General features: G+C 37.2%; 1 protein-coding gene across 1 annotated transcript in view; it reads right to left on the reverse strand.

Moving 5' to 3' along the window:
* Positions 1 to 219: 219 nt before the first annotated feature.
* Positions 220 to 19,895, reverse strand: part of LOC109061219 (chemokine-like protein TAFA-4) — a 43,282-nt gene continuing 23,606 nt past the window's right edge. The window contains exons 4-6 of the mRNA XM_042766193.1: positions 15,504 to 15,659; positions 6,551 to 6,675; positions 220 to 2,021 (exon numbers count right to left, since the gene is read on the reverse strand). Coding sequence (XP_042622127.1) covers positions 2,010 to 2,021; positions 6,551 to 6,675; positions 15,504 to 15,659 — 293 coding nt within the window. The 3' untranslated portion in view covers positions 220 to 2,009. The remainder of the gene's footprint in view (positions 2,022 to 6,550; positions 6,676 to 15,503; positions 15,660 to 19,895) is intronic.

Below are 19,895 nucleotides of genomic sequence, written 5' to 3' on the forward strand. Positions count from 1 at the left end.
TCCCAATAGCAACAGACCTAAAAATACATCCGGACCATCCCAGGAGAGGGCTGGCAGTATCCTGGGCTTCAGCAATGAGAATTTGAGATGGCACTCGACCCTATCTCCCAAGGCTCGACACTGGAATCACAGTGGGTCTGATACATTCATCATAGCTCACAAAGCAGATGGTTGGAGTCTGAAGGGGCTTTGAAGCCAGGAAGACGTCTGGGCAGGCCCAGGGCGAGCCTAGCGTACAGAGCTGTCTTGTAGAGAGAAAACCTCATTCAACACTTCACAAGCCACCAGAGCCCTGAGAAAGACATACAGAGATAAAGACACAATGGACAAAGTCCTTTCTGAAAGTTCGATCCAACCCTGGCAAAGGTAACGCTCAGCAAGGGGCGAACAAAAGTACCAATTAGAGTTCAGAATTCAAGTTTAGGTTAGGTTAGAGTCTGTGGAGGAACCCACTGAGATCAGAAAACCAATGATGAATGGTGGAGCTGATTCTATTTCAAACTTTATTATGATGCAGTATTGGGCACGAGTTAGGCCGCTTCACATCTGAGCTTATCTTTAAACATGTTCATTATCTCAGTCAGCACATTGCTAGCTTGTTTTCAGAACTTCACAGAGTACTTTTGAGAGGTTCACAGTTAAACCAGAAAACAAAGTTAAAAGCAAGATCAAAGTTAAACAAGTTCCTTGTTTAAAAGTGCTCTAAGTAACTTTCTGGAATCTTATACTGCACCTAGTGGCATAGATGTATTTGTAGCATTACACAGAAGGTTTGTGTGTGTGTGTGTGTGTGTGTGTGTGTGTGTGTGTGTGTGTGTGTGTGTGTGTGTGTGTGTGTGTGTGTGTGTGTGTGTGTGTGTGTGTGTGTGTGTGAACTACTCCTTTAATTTAGTCTGAAACCAGCAGTGATTGGTAATAGTGGGCTGCCAACGAGTTTTATTCGGCAGGTCATGTGATCGCAACATGGTGGGCCCCATGAGGACCTGAATTGCCCTTTGTAGAATAAAACAGTTTCTATTAAGTAATCACAATTTTAACCATATTTATCAGTATTATTAATTTATTTAGGTGTTAAATCCAGTAAAAATACTTAGTGCACCTTTAAGTGGTTTGTGGATCATTTTACAGAGTAACATACAGTAGAAATTTTTAGCCAGCTGTCAGTTTTAAATGTTTTTTGAAGGGAATTGCATCTGTAAAGCTCACATTACATAACATTTTACAGCAAAGAGGAGCCGTATTTTACTGCAGTTTACCTTTGTTTTACTGTTGACTACATCACTTGCATTTCTATTTTGCATTTGTGGAAGAAAGCTTAATAAATGTTTCTCTCTTGAATTCCATCTTACACTGACAGTAAAAGACCAGAAAATGGAAAACATCTCCTATCTTGTCTAGTCCAAATAAAATCGCCCTTGAATTTTTAATTTGTTGTTATGATCCTATTCAGCAACCCTAATTAGATGTGAAAAATGACTTAAAGGAAACATTTCCAGGGTAATGACTTAACCCAAAAAAGCAAATTGATAATAACTTGTGAATCACACATTCAGAGCAATCCCCATCCTGCTCATGAATAGAAAGTTTGCTGTGTGCTGGAAAGCAGATAAACAGTGTTGAACTACTGTCTCATCTTCATCAACCTGACAGGTCTGAACCGTCCACAGTTTGTCCCACATACTATAATCTGTGTCACAGATGCACACACATACACTCAAGAGAGCCAGTGGAAATCCAAAAAGTCACTTTCAGCTGACAGATGCAGTCTCTCATGTGAGCACCTGTGTGTCCAGCATCCTCGGTCAAACTTCAAGTTTATACAGAGATCCTTCTCCATCCTCATATCTTCTGTCAAAGCAAGGCGGCCATCTATAGCCTATAATGAGTTTGTCCATCTTTCACATGTATGGAATCCTCTGTAATGTCAGTGTCTTAAACGAGAGGGTCTCCTTTTCCATTAGGGGCTGGTAAGGAGCCGTGGACCTTTTGGTAGGGCAGCCATGTTCTTGCTATCGTGTGACCTATGAATAAATAGAGAGGTTGGATTAAGGAAAATGTAACACAGTCACTGGAATGGCACCATCTGCTTTGAGTGAAAAAGTGAAGTGACATACAGCCAAGTATGGTGACCCATACTCAGAATTCGTGCTCTGCATTTAACCCATCCTAAGTGCACACACACAGCAGTGAACACACACACACCGTGAACACACACCCGGAGCAGTGGGCAGCCATTTATGTTGCGGCACCCGGGGAGATGTTTAATTAATTTTTAATTATGTTTAATGTTTAATTGAGATGTTTAATTAATATTTTCAGTAAAGATCAGAATTTTTTAAAAACAAAAAAATATCTAATTAAAAAAAAAATCTTATTTTTTTCATAGAATGTGTCTTGTTTTAACAATAATAATAGATTTATGTTATAGTAATACATATACTATACTGCAAAATTATACACACACAAACACATGAAAACAATTATTGGTTCTCGGTTAAATTAAAAAAATTATTAAATGTTTAAAAAAATTTAAATATGTTTTAAACCAAAACAAAATTATTAAACAGAATTGATATACAATTATATATCAGTAATATATTTGTTATAAATAATAACATTACTATTTAATATAAATTGGACAGCGGCTATACACCAGAAAGGCAGACAGTGGGGAAGGATAATAAAAAAATAAAGGACAGATATTCAGTGGATGGTACAGGAGGAGAATGTAAAGATATAAGAAGGCAGATGGAAAGAGACACTATGTATCCTGGCTCATCGCCACAATCTCCTGTGACATGCAGTGAAGCCTGATGGTTACTGTTCCATTTCCATTGCTATTAAATACAGAATTAATGCTCACTGGAGCAAGGCACACCTCCCGCATTCCATCTGTGACTCACCGCAGCCCATTGGCTACTGTGGTGGCAGAAGGCGGGGCTTACCCCACTGACAGTCAACTCAGCCAATTATGGACTCAATAAACAGAGTAATTAATCCTGAATGAAAATCCAGAGCCGTCATACATTTCTCATCTCTCCCTCTTACCAATTTAATTAGGACTCTTAATTTAAAAGTCTCAGTGGAGCTCATAGCCATAATGCATTTTAATGAACACAACAGATGTTCTGCTGTTACTTTATAACTCTGAGCAATTATTTTTGTGGCAGTTGCGTTTTCAGACACCGTTATTTCTTTAATACTTTACATGTATGTCATGCCTGCACGAAACAGCAGTTACCCCGGCGTTCACTGAACAAACAGAAGCACGTCTCCAATTCTCATATCTAATTGTTATTTCAATTTATGAGGTAGGCACATTTGTTTGGAAACCTAATGTAACCAATCAATCAATTTTTAGCTTGAATACTGGCATTTTGAGGCATTGAACCACTAGTTCAGATATGAAGAAGAGCTGGTGCACAAATTGTACATCTTTAATTGCAAATTAGTCAATTTTGCATTTTCCTTTTCAAGTCAAAGCTAGCATGGACCAACAATGTTGTCTCTGCATGTTTGTCTAGGCTTGGTTTTTGAAAATTCTCCTTCGGCCTTTGAAAGCTTTCTCTGTACGACTGAAGTCCTTGGGGATTTATTCGCTGAGCCACAAACTCTGTGTAGCCACTGAAATTGTATATATCTTCAAGCTTTGCTCATTCTTTAATAAGTCTCTTTTAGAAAGTTTGAGTGGTGTATCTGCCTATAACTTACTGTAGAGATGTACTGTAGGACTGAAAAAAAAGTGCTGTCCCTGCAATAATCTGCCCATAAAACATGAGATCATTTGAAGTGGTGTGTTTAATTGTTGTAGAAAACCCTATATGACCATTTTATCGCACAACATAGCCCCTCTTTTTCTCTCAGGGGCTTTAGAGAACACTCTTATAAAAGTAAGGCTTCAACAAAATGCTGCTCTGAAGGATGCTTTGCCTGAGAAAAAGGCATTGGGAGAAAGGCCCCTCAAAGAAAAGCCTTCTGAAGATACTTCTGGGGAGTGTTTTGATGGCATATATAGCTCTTAGAAATGTCTATTTAAAAGGTACTTTTATGGCTATCCAAAAGGTTCTCAAATGCTCCTCTTACCATGGGTAGAAGATCATTTGTGTATCAACCTGGCTCTCTTGGACTTAAATGTAGCATGTGTCAGATTGCAACCAGGATTTAATTAGTGTGGCCCTACATTTCCTTAAAGGGATACTTGTTCTTGTTCTTGTTTATTTATATAGCACCATTTAAAACACAACCAAGTTTGAACCTCTAGACTGGACTATTGTAATGCACTGCTAGGTGATTGTCCTGCATCCTCAATAAACAAGCTACAGGTAGTCCAAAATGCAGCGGCTAGAGTCCTTACCAGGTCAAGAAAATATGATCATATTACCCCAATTTTACAGTCTCTGCACTGGCTACCTATTAAGTTCCGTATCAGTAACAACATATTATAACTTACTTATAAGGCCCTTAATGGTTTAGCTCCTGCGTACCTAACTAGTCTTCTACCACGCTACAATCCATCACGCTCCCTAAGATCACAAAACGCTGGACTTTTGATAGTACCTAGGATAGCAAAGTCCACTAAAGGAGGTAGAGGTTTTTTTGCATTTGGCTCCCAAACTCTGGAATAGCCTTCCTGATAATGTTCGGGGTGCAGACACACTTCCTCTGTTTAAATCTAGATTAAAAACACACCTCTTTGGCCAAGCATTCCAATAATGCATCTCATAATCTTGTACTGCAGTTATATCTGAGCAATTGCGCATTATTATTCTTTAGCTTAGGTTAAACTAATTAATTTTACTTGGCTGGAACAGCAGCTACGCTAATTATGTCTCTATTTGTTTCTCTATTTTGCCACGGGATTTACATCCCTTGAAAGTGTGTCATTCCCACAACAGATATGGACATTAAAATCACTCAGTATTAAAAAACGATCATATTTTGTGTACATTTCACTCAAAAAATTCCTAACCAAAACTATATTTGGTTTTGGAGGCCGATACACTACAGCGACTGTAACAGGGTTTGTAGGTGCGATTTGAAACAGTTGCAGTTCGAAACTCTGCGGTGGTTCAACTGAGAGTAGCTGGAATTGGAGAGTTTTTTTTAAATAGTCATTAAACCTCCCCCGCGACCCGATGGGCAAGGTGAATTAATGCAAACATATCCCTCTGGTAAGAGTTCAGATAGTGGCGAGGAGTCTCCTACCTTTAGGCAGGTTTCAGATTTGAAGAGAAAGTCCAGTTCGTATGTCATAATAAAATCATTCAAGATAAAAGTTTTATTTACCACCGAGCGGGCATTTGTCAGGGCCAGCTTGATTGGTATTAAATCCTTAACATGGAATTTCTCATGACGCAAGCTGCGGAGATTCTTGAGATCCACACCTCTCCCCTGTAAGCACTGGCCTGAGAGAGCAATGAAAGCCAACCTGTGGACATACGATTTAATGGCCACAGCGTCTTTAATTTGACGGCAGTGCCTCCACGGCGTCCTCTTTTCCTGCGACGCTTACTGTGTGGCGCGTCATGTGCCAAGTGCCATAGGTAGTTGGGAACACTAGCCAGGAATGGACTGCGGCCCTCTCCTGTACAATCTATCATCAGTGACTCATCCACAGTTAATTTGATGGACAGTAGCTGATCTCGGTCATAAGTTAGGAGTGCACAGATTTGTTGGGTTAAAAAAAACAAACATAATAAAAACAACAAACAAACATCTGCCCCAGACAGACGGCCAGCCACACACATCGGCGCCATCTTGAATTCGAGTTCTTTCTCTCCACCCCACCCTACTCCACCCAAAAATAAAAATTTTGTCATTAATCACTTACCCCCATGTCGTTCCAAACCCATAAAAACTTTGTTCATCTTCGGAATGCAATTTAAGATATTTTGGATGAAAACCGGGAGGCCTGTGACTGTCCCATAGACTGCCAAGTAAATAGCAGTGTCAAGGTCCATAAAAGGTATGAAAGTAGATGTCAGAATACTCCATCTGCCATGAGACGTACAATATGGGTTATATGACAAAAAACAAAAATAATGACTTTATTCAATAATTCCTTTGTCTCCTCTGTGTCTCCATATCACCTTATGCTGTGTATGCTCTTCTGTGTCATCCGCGCCACAAGGAAGCGCTGTTTTATTTCAAATCCATCACAGAGGAGACCGTTGACAAAGGAATTATTGAATAAAATCATTATTTTTGTTTTCTTCGCTTACAAAAAGTGTTTCCGTTGCTTCATATAACCCAGATTGTATGTCTGATGGCAGATGGAGTATCCTGAAGGCGACTTTCATACCTTTTATGGACCTTGACACTGCTATTTACCTGGCAGTCTATGGGACAGTCTCAGGCCTCCCAGTTTTCATCCAAAATATCTTAAATTGTGTTCGAAGACGAGCGGAGCTTTTACAGGTTTGCACCGACATGGGGGTCAGTGATTAATGACAAAATTTTCATTTTGGGGTGGAGTATCCCTTTAAGAACCAAATAAACCACATCAGCAAATCCACATCAAATGCAACTCGCATTTACTTGGCCCACTTACCTTGGTGGTTTTGACTTTGTTACCGGTGCTGCAGGACCAACCAGTAAGGTCTGGAAGAACTTTACACTCCTCGCCATCCAAACATGGGTGCATTTGACACCACCACTTCTGCAGCACGATGGAAGCTGAAAAAGAGATGGGGAAATTGAAATATTGAACTACTCTCAACATTATTATCTTCAGATTATCTCCTACTGTATGCATCACTGAACATTTCTTTGAATTTTCATCAAAAGTGACCATTTTAAATGGAGCCGATCCACTAAATGAACAAAGAATATTCTGTGTTGTGAAAATATTCGAATGAGATGAATAAAAATAATAAAATTATATTCTGATATACATCAGATAAAGGCCTGGTCAAAGAACGATGACTATAAAGATGACTATAACATTAACTTCAGCATCCAAACCAACAGACGATAATTCTGTTTATCATAAATGTTGCAGTTGTCGTCTGCCACTTTAAATGCTCAAGCTCTTTAGATTTGGGGGGATTCTGATTTAATTGTCAATTTTTTTAGTGTTCATCAGCTGGAAAAAGAAATTCTGAAAGTGATTTCAGTCGTTATAACTGTGGTTTTGAATTTCTCAGAAATTATTATTAAAACTTTCTAGTAATAGTTATCATCCTTGGAGTGAACAACCCGTAATAATAGAACATTTCAGGTGTAGGTTTTTCCTGTGATGGGAAGTAAAACAACTAAGATGACTAATACAGATCTCATCACTTCCCAACTGAGAAACAGAGGAAAATACATGAAAAATAACAAAATCTTCTCACAAACAGACACCTGCTGAAGCACAGGTTGGAAAATCAGTTGTTAACACCTCACGTGAAGATTAAAAAAAACTTCCTTTTCACTTCCACCTTGATGTGTTATAGCACAGGAAGTCATGCTTCATTATTCACTTTGAATAGTGGTATATTGGAAACAGCTTCTCCAATGTAACTACATAATAAACCGCATGATGTCACATCTTCTGTTTAAATGTTAAATTTCAGTTCATTTCAAATCCAGGTCTGAGAAGCCAATCAATAGCCTGTTCAAATGATGCTCATTGAGATGAGTGTGTCCATAAAAGAGCCGCTCACAAGCCCATTGTCCCCAATAATAGGAGAAGAGAAGATATACACAGCGAAAATGAGCTTTACATGGAATTATGCAAAGGAACACATGCAAATCTTCTCAAGCATTGTGAGTGAACGTCAGGAGTGAAAGCAGGGGTTCATACAGCATGTGTGTTTGTTGATTTGGAGAGTAGGACGGCTATATCCAAATAATGCTGTTGTAAATCAACAAAATTAGCAGTTGCAAAGGCAGTGGGATACAGTAACTACTGTGTGAGCATCTTTCCGTCTGTGTGTAATGTCTGATTGCAGTTGTTCAGAGAATCAGTGGGTGCATAATTAGCATTAATGTGGGCATTATTAGGTATAATGGCAACCTTACGAAAGGATGTTTTCATTACTGTTGAAAGCTCTCCATAATTTGTCTGCGTTAGTGTGTTGTGAAACTAAACAAACATACACACAACAATATGAGTGCATTCTTTTAGTTACCATCCAACAGCAACTGCAAGATACACATTGGTCATGGTCATCTGCTTCTTGTGGAGAGCTCAAAGTCATGATTCAATTTCACATTAAACACACCTATTCTTCAACTCTGTTACCCAAGTTATTATCAGACAAAATGATCAGATAAATATTTTTCTTGAATTTACAGGAAACATAAGTTTAGCAGAACAAATAAGTTAACATTTGGTCCCAAACTGCCAAGTCCTAAAGTATATGTACACTACTTTTAAAAGTTCCTTTTTAAGGGAAACTATTACTTTTATTCAGCAAGGATCCATTAAATTGAAAAAAAAAAAAGTTATTCTGATTTCTGAAGGATCATGTGACACTGACATGGCTGCTGAAAATTCAGCTTTGCCATTACAGGAATACATTACACTTTATAATATATCAAAGGTTTACAAATAAGGTTAAGAACCCCAAACTGTTTAAAAAAAATAAAAAATAAAAAATTGTATATTTTATAGCACATGATAGAGCATGTGTTTTAAACTGAGGATTTGAAACTTTCCCAAAGAAAAAGGCCAGCTGAGCTGCTAAAGCTTTTCAGGAGTTAAATGGCTTTATAGGTTTGCAATTGTGGACACCTTTATCTGAACCTCTTTTCAGCTTTTCCTGACCAAATCTCCCGCTCCACCGTTTAGGCATTTAACTGGAAAGAGTTTGGCCAAAGCCCACATACTTGGAAGGATTTTTCTTGCTTTAGTGCTGGAGTGGCAAGAACAACTGCAAGACATTGATGGTCCTTCTATTTCCAGTCATGAAAAGCCCTATCTGAGGATATGAAGGCACTAATTTAAGCTTTGGTTTCCTGTATGGTGCCTTATAGGATTTAGACAGTATCATTGCAACAGATGTGAGAAACTATCCAGGATACAGAAATATTTTTGCTACCCCCATTTCTGAGGTATAAAGGACTGTGTTTGAAATGTGTCTGACATCATGTGGCGGCTGTGGAAACTGCAGGAAAAGATGCCGACAAGCAACTTTGGAGGAAAAAGGAGAGAGAGGGGGACAGATTGAAAAAAAAACTGATAAGAGGGAAAGGCAAATAGAGAGAGATGAGATGGGAACAGCATGTCAGACATCTTGAGAAAGTGCCTTACTGTCTGTCTTTTCTTGTTTGTGTTTGCAATTGTTGGCACTGGGGTTTGTGGCATGTTGTAGTGGGCCTGGTAGGGAAACCCAGCATGTGGTAATCATAAGTATTCTAAATCAAGTAGACTTTCTCTCAAACACACAAATCTTGCCACTATTGTCAATATGAAGCATATGTAACAATCAGCAATTCAACTTGTGTGCTTGCAAACTTAATATTTGCATATTTTATGGAGTTTCATATTAGTCAACTAAGACATTTGTAAATTCATTTGAACATCAAACGTTGATCTGTTTATTTTAGCATCTCAACAGAGCAACACTAACTCAAGCAATGGTGTGCATTTGGGGTCTTCAAACTATCCGTTTGTCCAACCAATGGCAGAGGAGGGCATGTCTGTGAAACCTGTTTGAAAACCATCATTATAAAGGCTAATGCGAGCATTAACACCTGGTTCCCTCAACGAAAAACCCAGCATAATCTTATAATCTTCCATATGAACACAACTTTTGTGAATTTTGAAGCCTAAATAAAGTCATCAGAAGCTAAACGTAGGCTATAAACGAACTACACCGCAGTCACATAACTTCAACGTCACTGTCACTAAGCTTTCAGCAACTCTTTCAGTCTTTAAAAATATTTTTCTTGAAAGTTTGAGTTAATAGTTTGCGATAGTTTGCGAAGTGCGATATAACAAGAGGCTGAAAAAGTGGTCTAGTGAGTAAATGAGTTTACCTCCATGACTCTGTAATGCCATTTAACCACTTGTTAGCAACTGCATTTTTCAAGACAAGTAAAAGCTTAAAAGTATCACAAGGGGGTATTACTGATGTATTTTGCATGTTGTAGAATAAAACGTAAAAAATATCTCGATCTTGTGTTAACCACAGCCCTTATTTCAGACATTTAACCAAAACTCACTGACTGGCAAAGGAAAAAGAAGTGCTAAAATGGTAACTCATGCTAAAAAATGCTAACAAAAACATGTTATCCCTGCAGCGCTCTGTTGTTGCAATTACATTTATTGACACTTGCAGCACAGAAATTACACAGTACAAATTAATTATGTTTTCAGGCATCCAGAATTCAGCCTGTTTTGGTGAATGAATCAAGCTTATAAATTATAATAAATGTACTACACAGGATGTGAGTACGCGACAAAGTTATAACCTGCACAACACAAACATGCACATTTTGCAGTATCTGAGACTAATGGGATTGGTAAACAATAATGTGTATCTGTGCAAGTATATGCATATGTGTGTGCAGTCCAACTAACACACCTCACATTGTGGTTTATGCGCCAGAGACTCAAAACTCCTTAGTATCAATCCAAATCCATTTATACCCGTCTATTAGATTAGCCAGAACTCCGTCTCAGCAGCACAAAGCTTGAAATGACCTAATTTACAACACTATCAGCTTAGCTACAGATTCTGCCTTTGACACACATTAATGCAGTGTATTAATTCAGTATCACTCTCCGCAGGCTGAAAGCACATTTGTCTCCTTAAGGATATGCCCGGAGAGCAGCGCAGAAAACACACCTGACCCCAACGACCTATTTATTAAACAGCAGGCATTCCAGCTCACGAATCCGACACACGACTTGCTGTGCATCAGTAAAGTCACTGTGGGTTTTCTCCACATCTGCCACTGCATAAATATAACTTGTGCCTTACATTGGCACAAGATATGGAGTAAGGCACAGGCTGGTTGTAAATGTCACATAAGATAAGTCATTCACTGTGCATGTTTCTAATCGAATTCAACACTGGTGGGACTAATCAGTGTTTAAACAAGTGTTTATACAAGGACCCAGCAACAACAGAAAAAAAAAAAAAAAAAAAAAAAACCAGAATACCAAAAAAAAAAAAAAAAAAAAAAAAAAAAAAAAACTGAATCTGAATCCTTGCAATCTAAAACATTAATTCATTTATTAATAAATAAATAATTTCTTTATAATTTATATATAATTATTAAAATAATTTAATTATAATTTTTCATTTAAAAAAAGGCTACATTGTTTTTAAAGAAATTAAATAAGGGGAACACAACACTCGTTTCTGATTAGTCATTTGCCTGCCTAATACCTAATGCACAAAAATTAGTGTTTATTAAAAACAATTAGACGATAAGGTGATTGATAGACTTTAACAAATGCAACACTGGGAAATTAGAAGATTTCTAACTGTAATCTAAATACTAATTTATAATGGAATACATATAATCTAAACCATTTATGTTTGTATGCATGTATGTACAGTATGTGTTTATTTATTTAATTATTTTTTATTAAAAAGTTGCATTATTTTAAGAAATTAAAACAATAAAGGAGAACATGACACTTGATTCTGATTGGTCATTTGCCTGCCTTATAGCTAATGCACACAAAATGAAGATGTTTGAAAAAAGTCTGACACTGGAAAATAGAGAGATTTCTAACCGTAATCTGAATAAAAATTTCAATCTAGAATTTATTTAATCATTCATTTATTTATTTACAATGTATTTATTTTTGACACTCTAACCATGACCATCCCTGGCAACTGACTTTAATGGTTTCTATTAAATAGGTTTCTTTAATAGGTCTAATTTCATGTGGCTCATATCACTCTATTCATTTCAAAAAGTAATATGTCATTTATTTATTTATTGTAAAATAAGCAGAATAAGGTAAAGCATGTCTGGCATGAATGCAAAATAAACCCAGGCTTACATTTGAATCATGGCGCTTCCTGTGGACAAATGTCTAGATGAACTAAGTGCTGGACTTAATAGACAGGGCCTTGATGTTTCTGAATGTATGGCTAAGCAATGATTCCCAAATCACAGATGGCAGAGACTCAAAGGGGGCTCGCCTCAAGCCCCAAAGCAGAGCAGAAATCCCGGGCACACAGGGCAGAAAGAGAGGCCCTTATGCAGAGTAAAGCAGTTCTCCCCACAGAGCGCCAAAGGGAATCACCTTCCCTTCACTCCTTCTAATGAGATTTTAATGGGCAGGTCGGCAGAGGCCTGCAGAGACTCGAGAGCTCACCGAGGAGTGACTAGAGATACGACCACAGCCAGAACAGAGTACCAAAGGACCTCTGCATCAGACGACTAATCCCTTATTTATTACATTCTCACTGAATGAGATTTAAAGTCCAAATTCTCAGTGCATCATTGATCGAATTCTGATCCTAGCTGATTTGCCATAAGAAGGTATATCTCAAGACTTCTCTTCTTAAGGTTTCAGTGAAGTTTCAATCAACTCTTTCTCAGGCTCCTCTCTTGCTCTCGCTGATGTTTTAATGATATGTGAATGGGTAAAGTGCCCTCTAATGGCCAAATAGAGGAACAACACAATACAAATATTTAATACGGTATAGAAATAGAAATATGATCTTTAAGTTACTTTGTAATATATCACAGGAAAATCATAATTACTCCCATCTCACATTTCTTTTCTTAACATCCTATTTTTATTTAAAAAATAAGATTAAATATATTTCTCAGTATCTGCTGTTTAAAGGTGAACTGTATGGTATACAAAGTGACAAAAACGCCTTCGATTTTTATGTTTGCATGAGAATATATATATATATATATATATATATATATATATATATATATATATATATATATATATATATATATATATATATATATAAATGTTGCTTGCGCTTGCTAAACTAGATGCTAGTTAAACTGCAGCCAAACCATGAGCTATAAAGTACAGTAAACCTTTTGTAAGGTAGAAAGATACAAGCTGCTAGCAAAAAGCAGAAGTCTCTTATGCTCACCAAAGTTACATTTATTTATAACAATAATAATATGAAATATTTTTACAATTTTTTTTATTTCAATATATTTAAAATGGAACTTATATATTTCTGTGATGCAAAGCTGAATTTTCAGCATCATAACTCCAGTCTTTAGTGTCACATGATCCTTCAGAAATCATTCGAATATGCTGATTTGATGCTCAAGAAACATTTATCATTATTATCAATGTTTAAAACTGCCTTGTGCTGCCTGATAATTTTTGTCGAATGATATATTTATTCATTTTTGCTTTACACACGGGAACTTTAGCACAGAACTGATGCCATATAATATAACATAAAGCTTTTTCTCATGCTACACCACTACAAAACTAGCTTCTTTCTGGAAAACCTACACAGTTTCTAAGCTACTGAAAAATGTAGTTAGTCATGTCACTACTTCTAGATAGCTACTCTCCAGCTCTGTGCTGAGTATTAGATATTTATGAATCTTCAGAAGCTGAGAATATGTTCCTATGTGACCTCCCTCCAGAGGCCTGTGTGGTCCTGAGGGAGAAAGTGAGACTGATGGCCTGAGGGATCTAGAGATCCAGCGATGTTGATAGAGGAAAATGACCCTCACCACTCTCTCCTTCACTGCACAAAAACACAGGTCAATCATACTGACTCTCTCTTACATCAGCACAAAGCCAAACGTCCTCTGATGTGAGTTCATGCACGGCCTTTCCAACTCTCTTTCTGCTGTTCTGCGTATACCAATAGTTTTAAAAGACAAAGACATGCATGCACACACATGCATATAAAAAAGACAAAGACAATCACACGTACAGTACATGCATATAATCACATAATATTCTAATAGTAAGATTAGTATGAATACTACGGTTCAACTGTTTTTGCATTAAATTGATCTAAAAGACTTTAAATTGTTACAAAACATTTCTACTTCAAATAAATGCTATTCTTTTGAAATGTTAATTCATCAAAAAAAAAAAAATTTAAAAAAAAATCCTGAAACAAACGGCATCACCATTTTCACAAAAATATTAAGCAGCACAACTGTTTTCAACATTGATGATAATAATAAGAAACACATTTCAATGATTGGTGAAAGATCATGAGACACTGAAGTCTGGAGTAATGACTGCTTAAAATTCAGTTTTGTTTTTTTTTTCATTAAGAATAAATTACAAAGTCTTTTGTTGTCTTTCTCTCGGTTACATCAGATTCCTTCTGCCTCCATAATATAGCCCTGTAGTCCACATCTGTGGAAAATACAAAATGTGCATAGGACCCATTTTTGTCATTACATGAACTATAGTCAAAGAGAGCCATGAAAGTCATAACATGGAAGCCCTCCCTACTTTCTATTGGGGTCTTTTGTCTCGGGTGTCAAAGAAGACAAAGAAGAAAAATGGCTGCCAGCATTCGCCCTTTTGCCTTCATAACCAAAGAGCGTACAGTATGACCGAGGGGACACATTTAAACCTCCTTCATCACCCAAACTACACTCTCTTGTCCTAAACCTTTAGGTAATAGAGAAGAGATGGAGCGGAGGACTTTGTAGTCACATTTGTCACATGGATAATGGCTTTGATATCAAAATACACCTAATATTTTGCAAAATCAGAGACCTTTCCCAATGAAACCCATTCACAATTGGCCACAAGAGAAATGTTAACATCAGGTATAAATGGTAACTTGTCTGTGCTGATCATGCGTGAATGGATCACCCAAGATGGATGATAATACCAGGGTAAATTGGGCCATTTTAATGTCCTCATGCTGTACTACACTACTGTTGATGCACTTTTTATTTTGCACATCCTCATAATATTTCTAACCCAGGCTCATTAGAAATATTTGACTTTGCCTACATTTCTGCAAGACCTGAAATGCATTGCACCGAGTAAATTTCAATGTACTTTTCAGAGGTCATGTCCACAAAAGGTGCTATAGGCTATAATTTTTTTCTCCATTGCAGAAGCGGGTTTGTTAAACAACACAATGTTACAAAATTCATGCATATGGATAGAAAGATACAAAATTACAATTCATAAAAAGAAATAAATTGAAATAAATGACAATAAATAACATTCTCAAAAATTATCATAAAATATTATTTTATTTATATATATCCATCACAACCACATCTATCACATTTGAAATGAACATACCACCTACACTAAACCCTAACCTAATCCTAACTGATAGAAATAACGAGATAAACGAGATAAAAACACATTTGCTGAACTACCATTTTAGCTTCCTTATTCAAGCCTTTGGGTACTTTTGTAGAGTGTGCAATAAATATTAAATAAAGAAATAAAAATGTAATAACAAACAATTTATGCACTATAGTAAACATTTTTTGAGGTCATACCATAGTATTTTGCAAGGAACTACTCAAAAAATGTGCTTTCATTCATCGATAATCTGCCCCTGTAATCATAATTTGTTTTGTTGACAATAAAGGGTAAACATCAACACATGAAAAGCACTTACCCTCCACGCAAGAAGGCTGTGCTCGTGTCGTCCCGGCCACCTGACCAGGGAAACAGGAGCACTTGACGGTCTGTGAACGTTCCTCTATCTTGTTCTTATTGCAGCACCGATGGACAGCCACCACCTCACAGGTTCCCTGCTTCACCTGGTACGAAGCTGCAGAAAAGAGACAGAAAAAAATGGAAAAAATAAAAACACTTTCTCTAATTTATCCTAGTAAAGCTTGTTCTAAAAATATGCACAAAAAGCAAATGTTTTGCTCAAAGCAAATATCGATGCATGCTGGTCTTCCGTTTCCCAGCCAGAAAAATTGCAACATTATATAAAGTTTGTTCTTTCAGTTAGCAGAGCAAGATAGCAAAAGATCAAGAGAGGAAATGCCAACTTAATTTGTGTATAGATGTAAATAAACAAAGTTATTTAAAGGTTTGCTCATGGATTTAACCCTAACATTTAATAATAATAACCCACCCAATATAAGAAACAGCATCTATATTTAATGAGAGTGTCAGCATCTAACAAGCAGCTTAAGGGCTGCCAGGTCCAAGTCTTCGCTCTTTTTCTTTCCCACTTCCCCTAGCAGTACATACTGTACATAATGAACACAGAGCTCTATTCTTCCATTCGGAGTGTAAATAAATTGCTTGAGCAATGGATTTTTTTCCTTTTACAGGCAGTCTAACATGAGCGCTCAATTACAGCCAAGATTTGTCTCCAAGAAACTCAGGCTCCTCTTTGCAGTGGGGTGTGTGTGTACTGGTCAGTGCCTCATTGTACATGCAATGTGGTAATACGAATATATCATAATATGTGATTTTTGGACAGAGATGCACACATGAATGAATGTGGTAATACGAAAATGCATTATGACATATTTAGAGCTGTTACAACAGGTGGCTGTGGAAAATAACATATCCAAATTATTTAAATCACAGTTTGGATGATGTCATCAAATATCATTTGCATTCCTCAAATACAAAAGTAACTAGTCAGTCTGTGTTTACTGATGAATTTATATGTGGCATAACCATCTGCCCTGCTGTCATGAGAGAGAATAAGCAGGTGTCAGGCGACATGGATTTAAGTTGAACATAACTCGCTTTCTTCTCTTGGGACATTGCTAGCCAACATTCATTACTGGACAGAAAGCGTTTTTGTGTTTAAAAATCCAAGACGCAGTGCAGTAGAATAAAAAAAAAATTGTTTTGTTTTTTTTACTGACAAAGCTTTTTAGTGCTAATGCAAAATAAAGTATGCAATGATTTTTGGACCAAGCAACACATATTTTTGGATAAAAAGTAACAAATAAATGAATGAATAAATGAATAAACGTCAGATGGTAAACGCAAAGGTAAAAAACCTAAAGGGGTCATATGATGCTTCTAAAAAAGAACATTATTTTGTGTATTTGGTGTAATGAAATGTTTATGCGGTTTAAGGTTAAAAAAAACATTATTTTCCACATACTGTACATTATTGTTTCTTCTCTATGCCCCGCCTTCTGAAAAGTGTCGATTTTCACAAGGCTCATCTCTCTGAAAAGCGAGGTGTGCTGTGATTTGCCAGCTATCCAGCGCATTGTGATTGGCCGAATGCCTCAAGCGTGAGACGGAAATGTTACACCTCTTAACATATTGTGAAGCCTTGTCCGGCCGGAGCGACGAGCCAAAAACATAAAACCCATTATAAACATGATATAAACATGATTTCTAGTCGTGTTTTCTTTTGGAAGGCAAAAACAAAGTAGTTCCGCTTTCTCAAAGAAACAACGTCACACACCGAGGCCTTGAGTGAGCAGAGGCCAGAGGCCTAGAGTGAGCCGCGGTCTATAGTGAGCCGCGGCCGGCTTGAGTGAGCAGAGGTGGGCGGCTTGAGAACGGTGTGGCAGGCAGATTCTATGAACGAGTATACCTTGGTCTTGAGGCAACCACATGTGACGACCCCAGGCTGGACTCCACTTCGTCCACAGTGAAAGCCGATTCGGCGATCCACAGTGCAAAGTTGATGTATTTCCTCAGTGACCAGCACGGATCAGCTCCAGGCATGATGAAGCGGATATCTTCCTCTTTTGGAAGACCAAACAAAGTAGTTTTGCTTTCACAGTGAAACACACAGCATCTATATGACATGGCAGCGGCGGCAACCACAATACTACAACAAGTATAAAAGGTACGCCTTCTTTCTTTGCATGAACATCTGTGCGGCGTTGGACCCAGCCGTTTCAGGGGGGCGTGGACGAGTGTTAACTGTAGACATATTTCAGGGGGGCGTCTGTTGTTAACTTTTACTCTTGGATTTGAGACGTTTCTTTGCAGGTCACAGATCTTCTTTATTCAACCAAGGGCGTGGACGAGTGTTAACTTTTATAAAGAAGAATATCTCTTGGATTTTTATGAGACTTTCTAGTCTTTTCAAATCTTTAGTGATCAGATCTTCTTTATTCACATGCAAAAGAAGATGCCTTGCTGCAACTTATTGATAAAAGGATAACTTTTCATTGTAGTAAAAAAGGTAAAAAAAATGTAATAATAAACTGTCAATTTTTTATGTTTTTAGGTGAAAAGTAATGCAATAAAGTATCTTAACTAATATAAAATCCACTTATTCTTTTAAATGTTCACTCTTTTTTTGGACATAAGTTGGACACAGTGGGTCTGCACACACAGTCACAAAAAGCAGCATGATGGTTTCCATTTCATCAGGCCATGAACTTGCTTTCCTGCTATGATGTGGAGTTTATTTGACAGCTTCCTCCTGGGAAAGGTGATGCTCCTCACCTTAGAGAGGTCTCATTCTTTCTTCTTTCTCTTTTCATTTCCTCCTGTACTCACCCCTCTGCCTTCTTCCCCTGAGGCTCCATGTGTAGCCACATTACCCCATCACCCTGTCCTCTCTGCCCAACATGGACCCCACCAACTGGGCTTTAATTAGAGGAAGTGTGTGGAGTCCAGGGGGTGAATGCTTACAGGCTGGATGGCCGTGTGCGTGCCTCTCAAGAACTCAACATGCTCTGTCTCTGTCAGCTCCGACATTGCTGGATAAACAACAGATAAGGGCAGATCTCTAACTGTGACTATGACTGACACCACGGGGCCTCATGTCGGATCCTGCACGGGTATCGGAGACATAATGAATGATGGATGGTGTGCTTCTGTATTCTCGAGATGAGGTGGTAGGGGATTTTTGCAACGAGAGGCACGTGTGTGAATTTTATCTGAAAAAGTGTCTTTGATGTGTGATTTTGTATCTGAAGCTTTACCGTGTTGTTATCGTTAACTAAAACTATTACAAATCATTTTCAGTAAATGATCAAAAAGCTGAAATAAAATAAAATATAAAGATTAACTGAAAAACTAAAACAAAAAAATTTAATTTGAATTTTAAATGTTGCCTTGCCAACTAAATGAAATAAATAAGTTGAAGCTGAAGTACTAAAATTGGAAAAAATTAAAACCGAAATGAAGCTAAATAGAAATTGTTAAAACTCAAAATATAAAAACAAAAGCTATAAATTCAAAATATTAATAAATACTATAATGGTATATAAATAAACACTAAATAGCAATGAAGAATTAAAAGACTGTAGAAATTAGTCACTATTGTGTTAAACTCTTAAATATTAAGGTTTTTCAGTGGTTCTTTGCAGTTTCATGCATTTTTTTTTAAATGCAAGATGCTTTGAATATATATATATATATGTGTGTGTCTGTGTGTGTGTGTGTGTGTGTGTGTGTGTGTGAATATATATATTTAAAAAATGCTGTGTGTGTCATTCTATTCATCAGATAATCCCGAAAAGTATCATTTTCCACAAAAATATAAAGCAGCTCAACTGTTTTTTACAATTAATAATAAAAAATGTTTCTTAAGCATCAAATCAGCATATTAGAATGATTTTTGAAGGATCGTGGGACACTAAATGCTGGAGTAATGGCTGATGAAAATACAGCTATTTCATTTTAAAATATTTTAAAAAGTATTGCAAATTGTAATACTATTTCACAATATTTTGGTTGTACTATAATTTTAATCAAATAAATGCACCCTTGGTGAGCATAAGAGACTTTTTGACACCAAACTTTCCAATGGTAGTGTGCATATAAATATAGCATGCTATTCTATTTTTCACAAGAGTGTAACTTTCCTGGAAGCGCACCGTGTGTTCCAATTTGCACATGTGCATGTGTGTGGGGGCTTTGTGGGCCTTGTTAGTGTGCAGATTGCAGAGAATCAAGAGGTTGGAGGCTCAGTGCTCAGAGGAAGACACCCCATCACCACCAAACCCCAAGAACAAAGGCGATACTGCCTCCTACTTGCATAACGGGGTCACGGGAAAGCCATAAGCATCAAGCGTATACACATCCCACTTCCTACCTAAGTAGCTCACTTGCT

The sequence above is a fragment of the Cyprinus carpio genome, chromosome A11, assembly GCF_018340385.1.
Source record: "Cyprinus carpio isolate SPL01 chromosome A11, ASM1834038v1, whole genome shotgun sequence".
Classification (NCBI taxonomy): domain Eukaryota; kingdom Metazoa; phylum Chordata; class Actinopteri; order Cypriniformes; family Cyprinidae; genus Cyprinus; species Cyprinus carpio.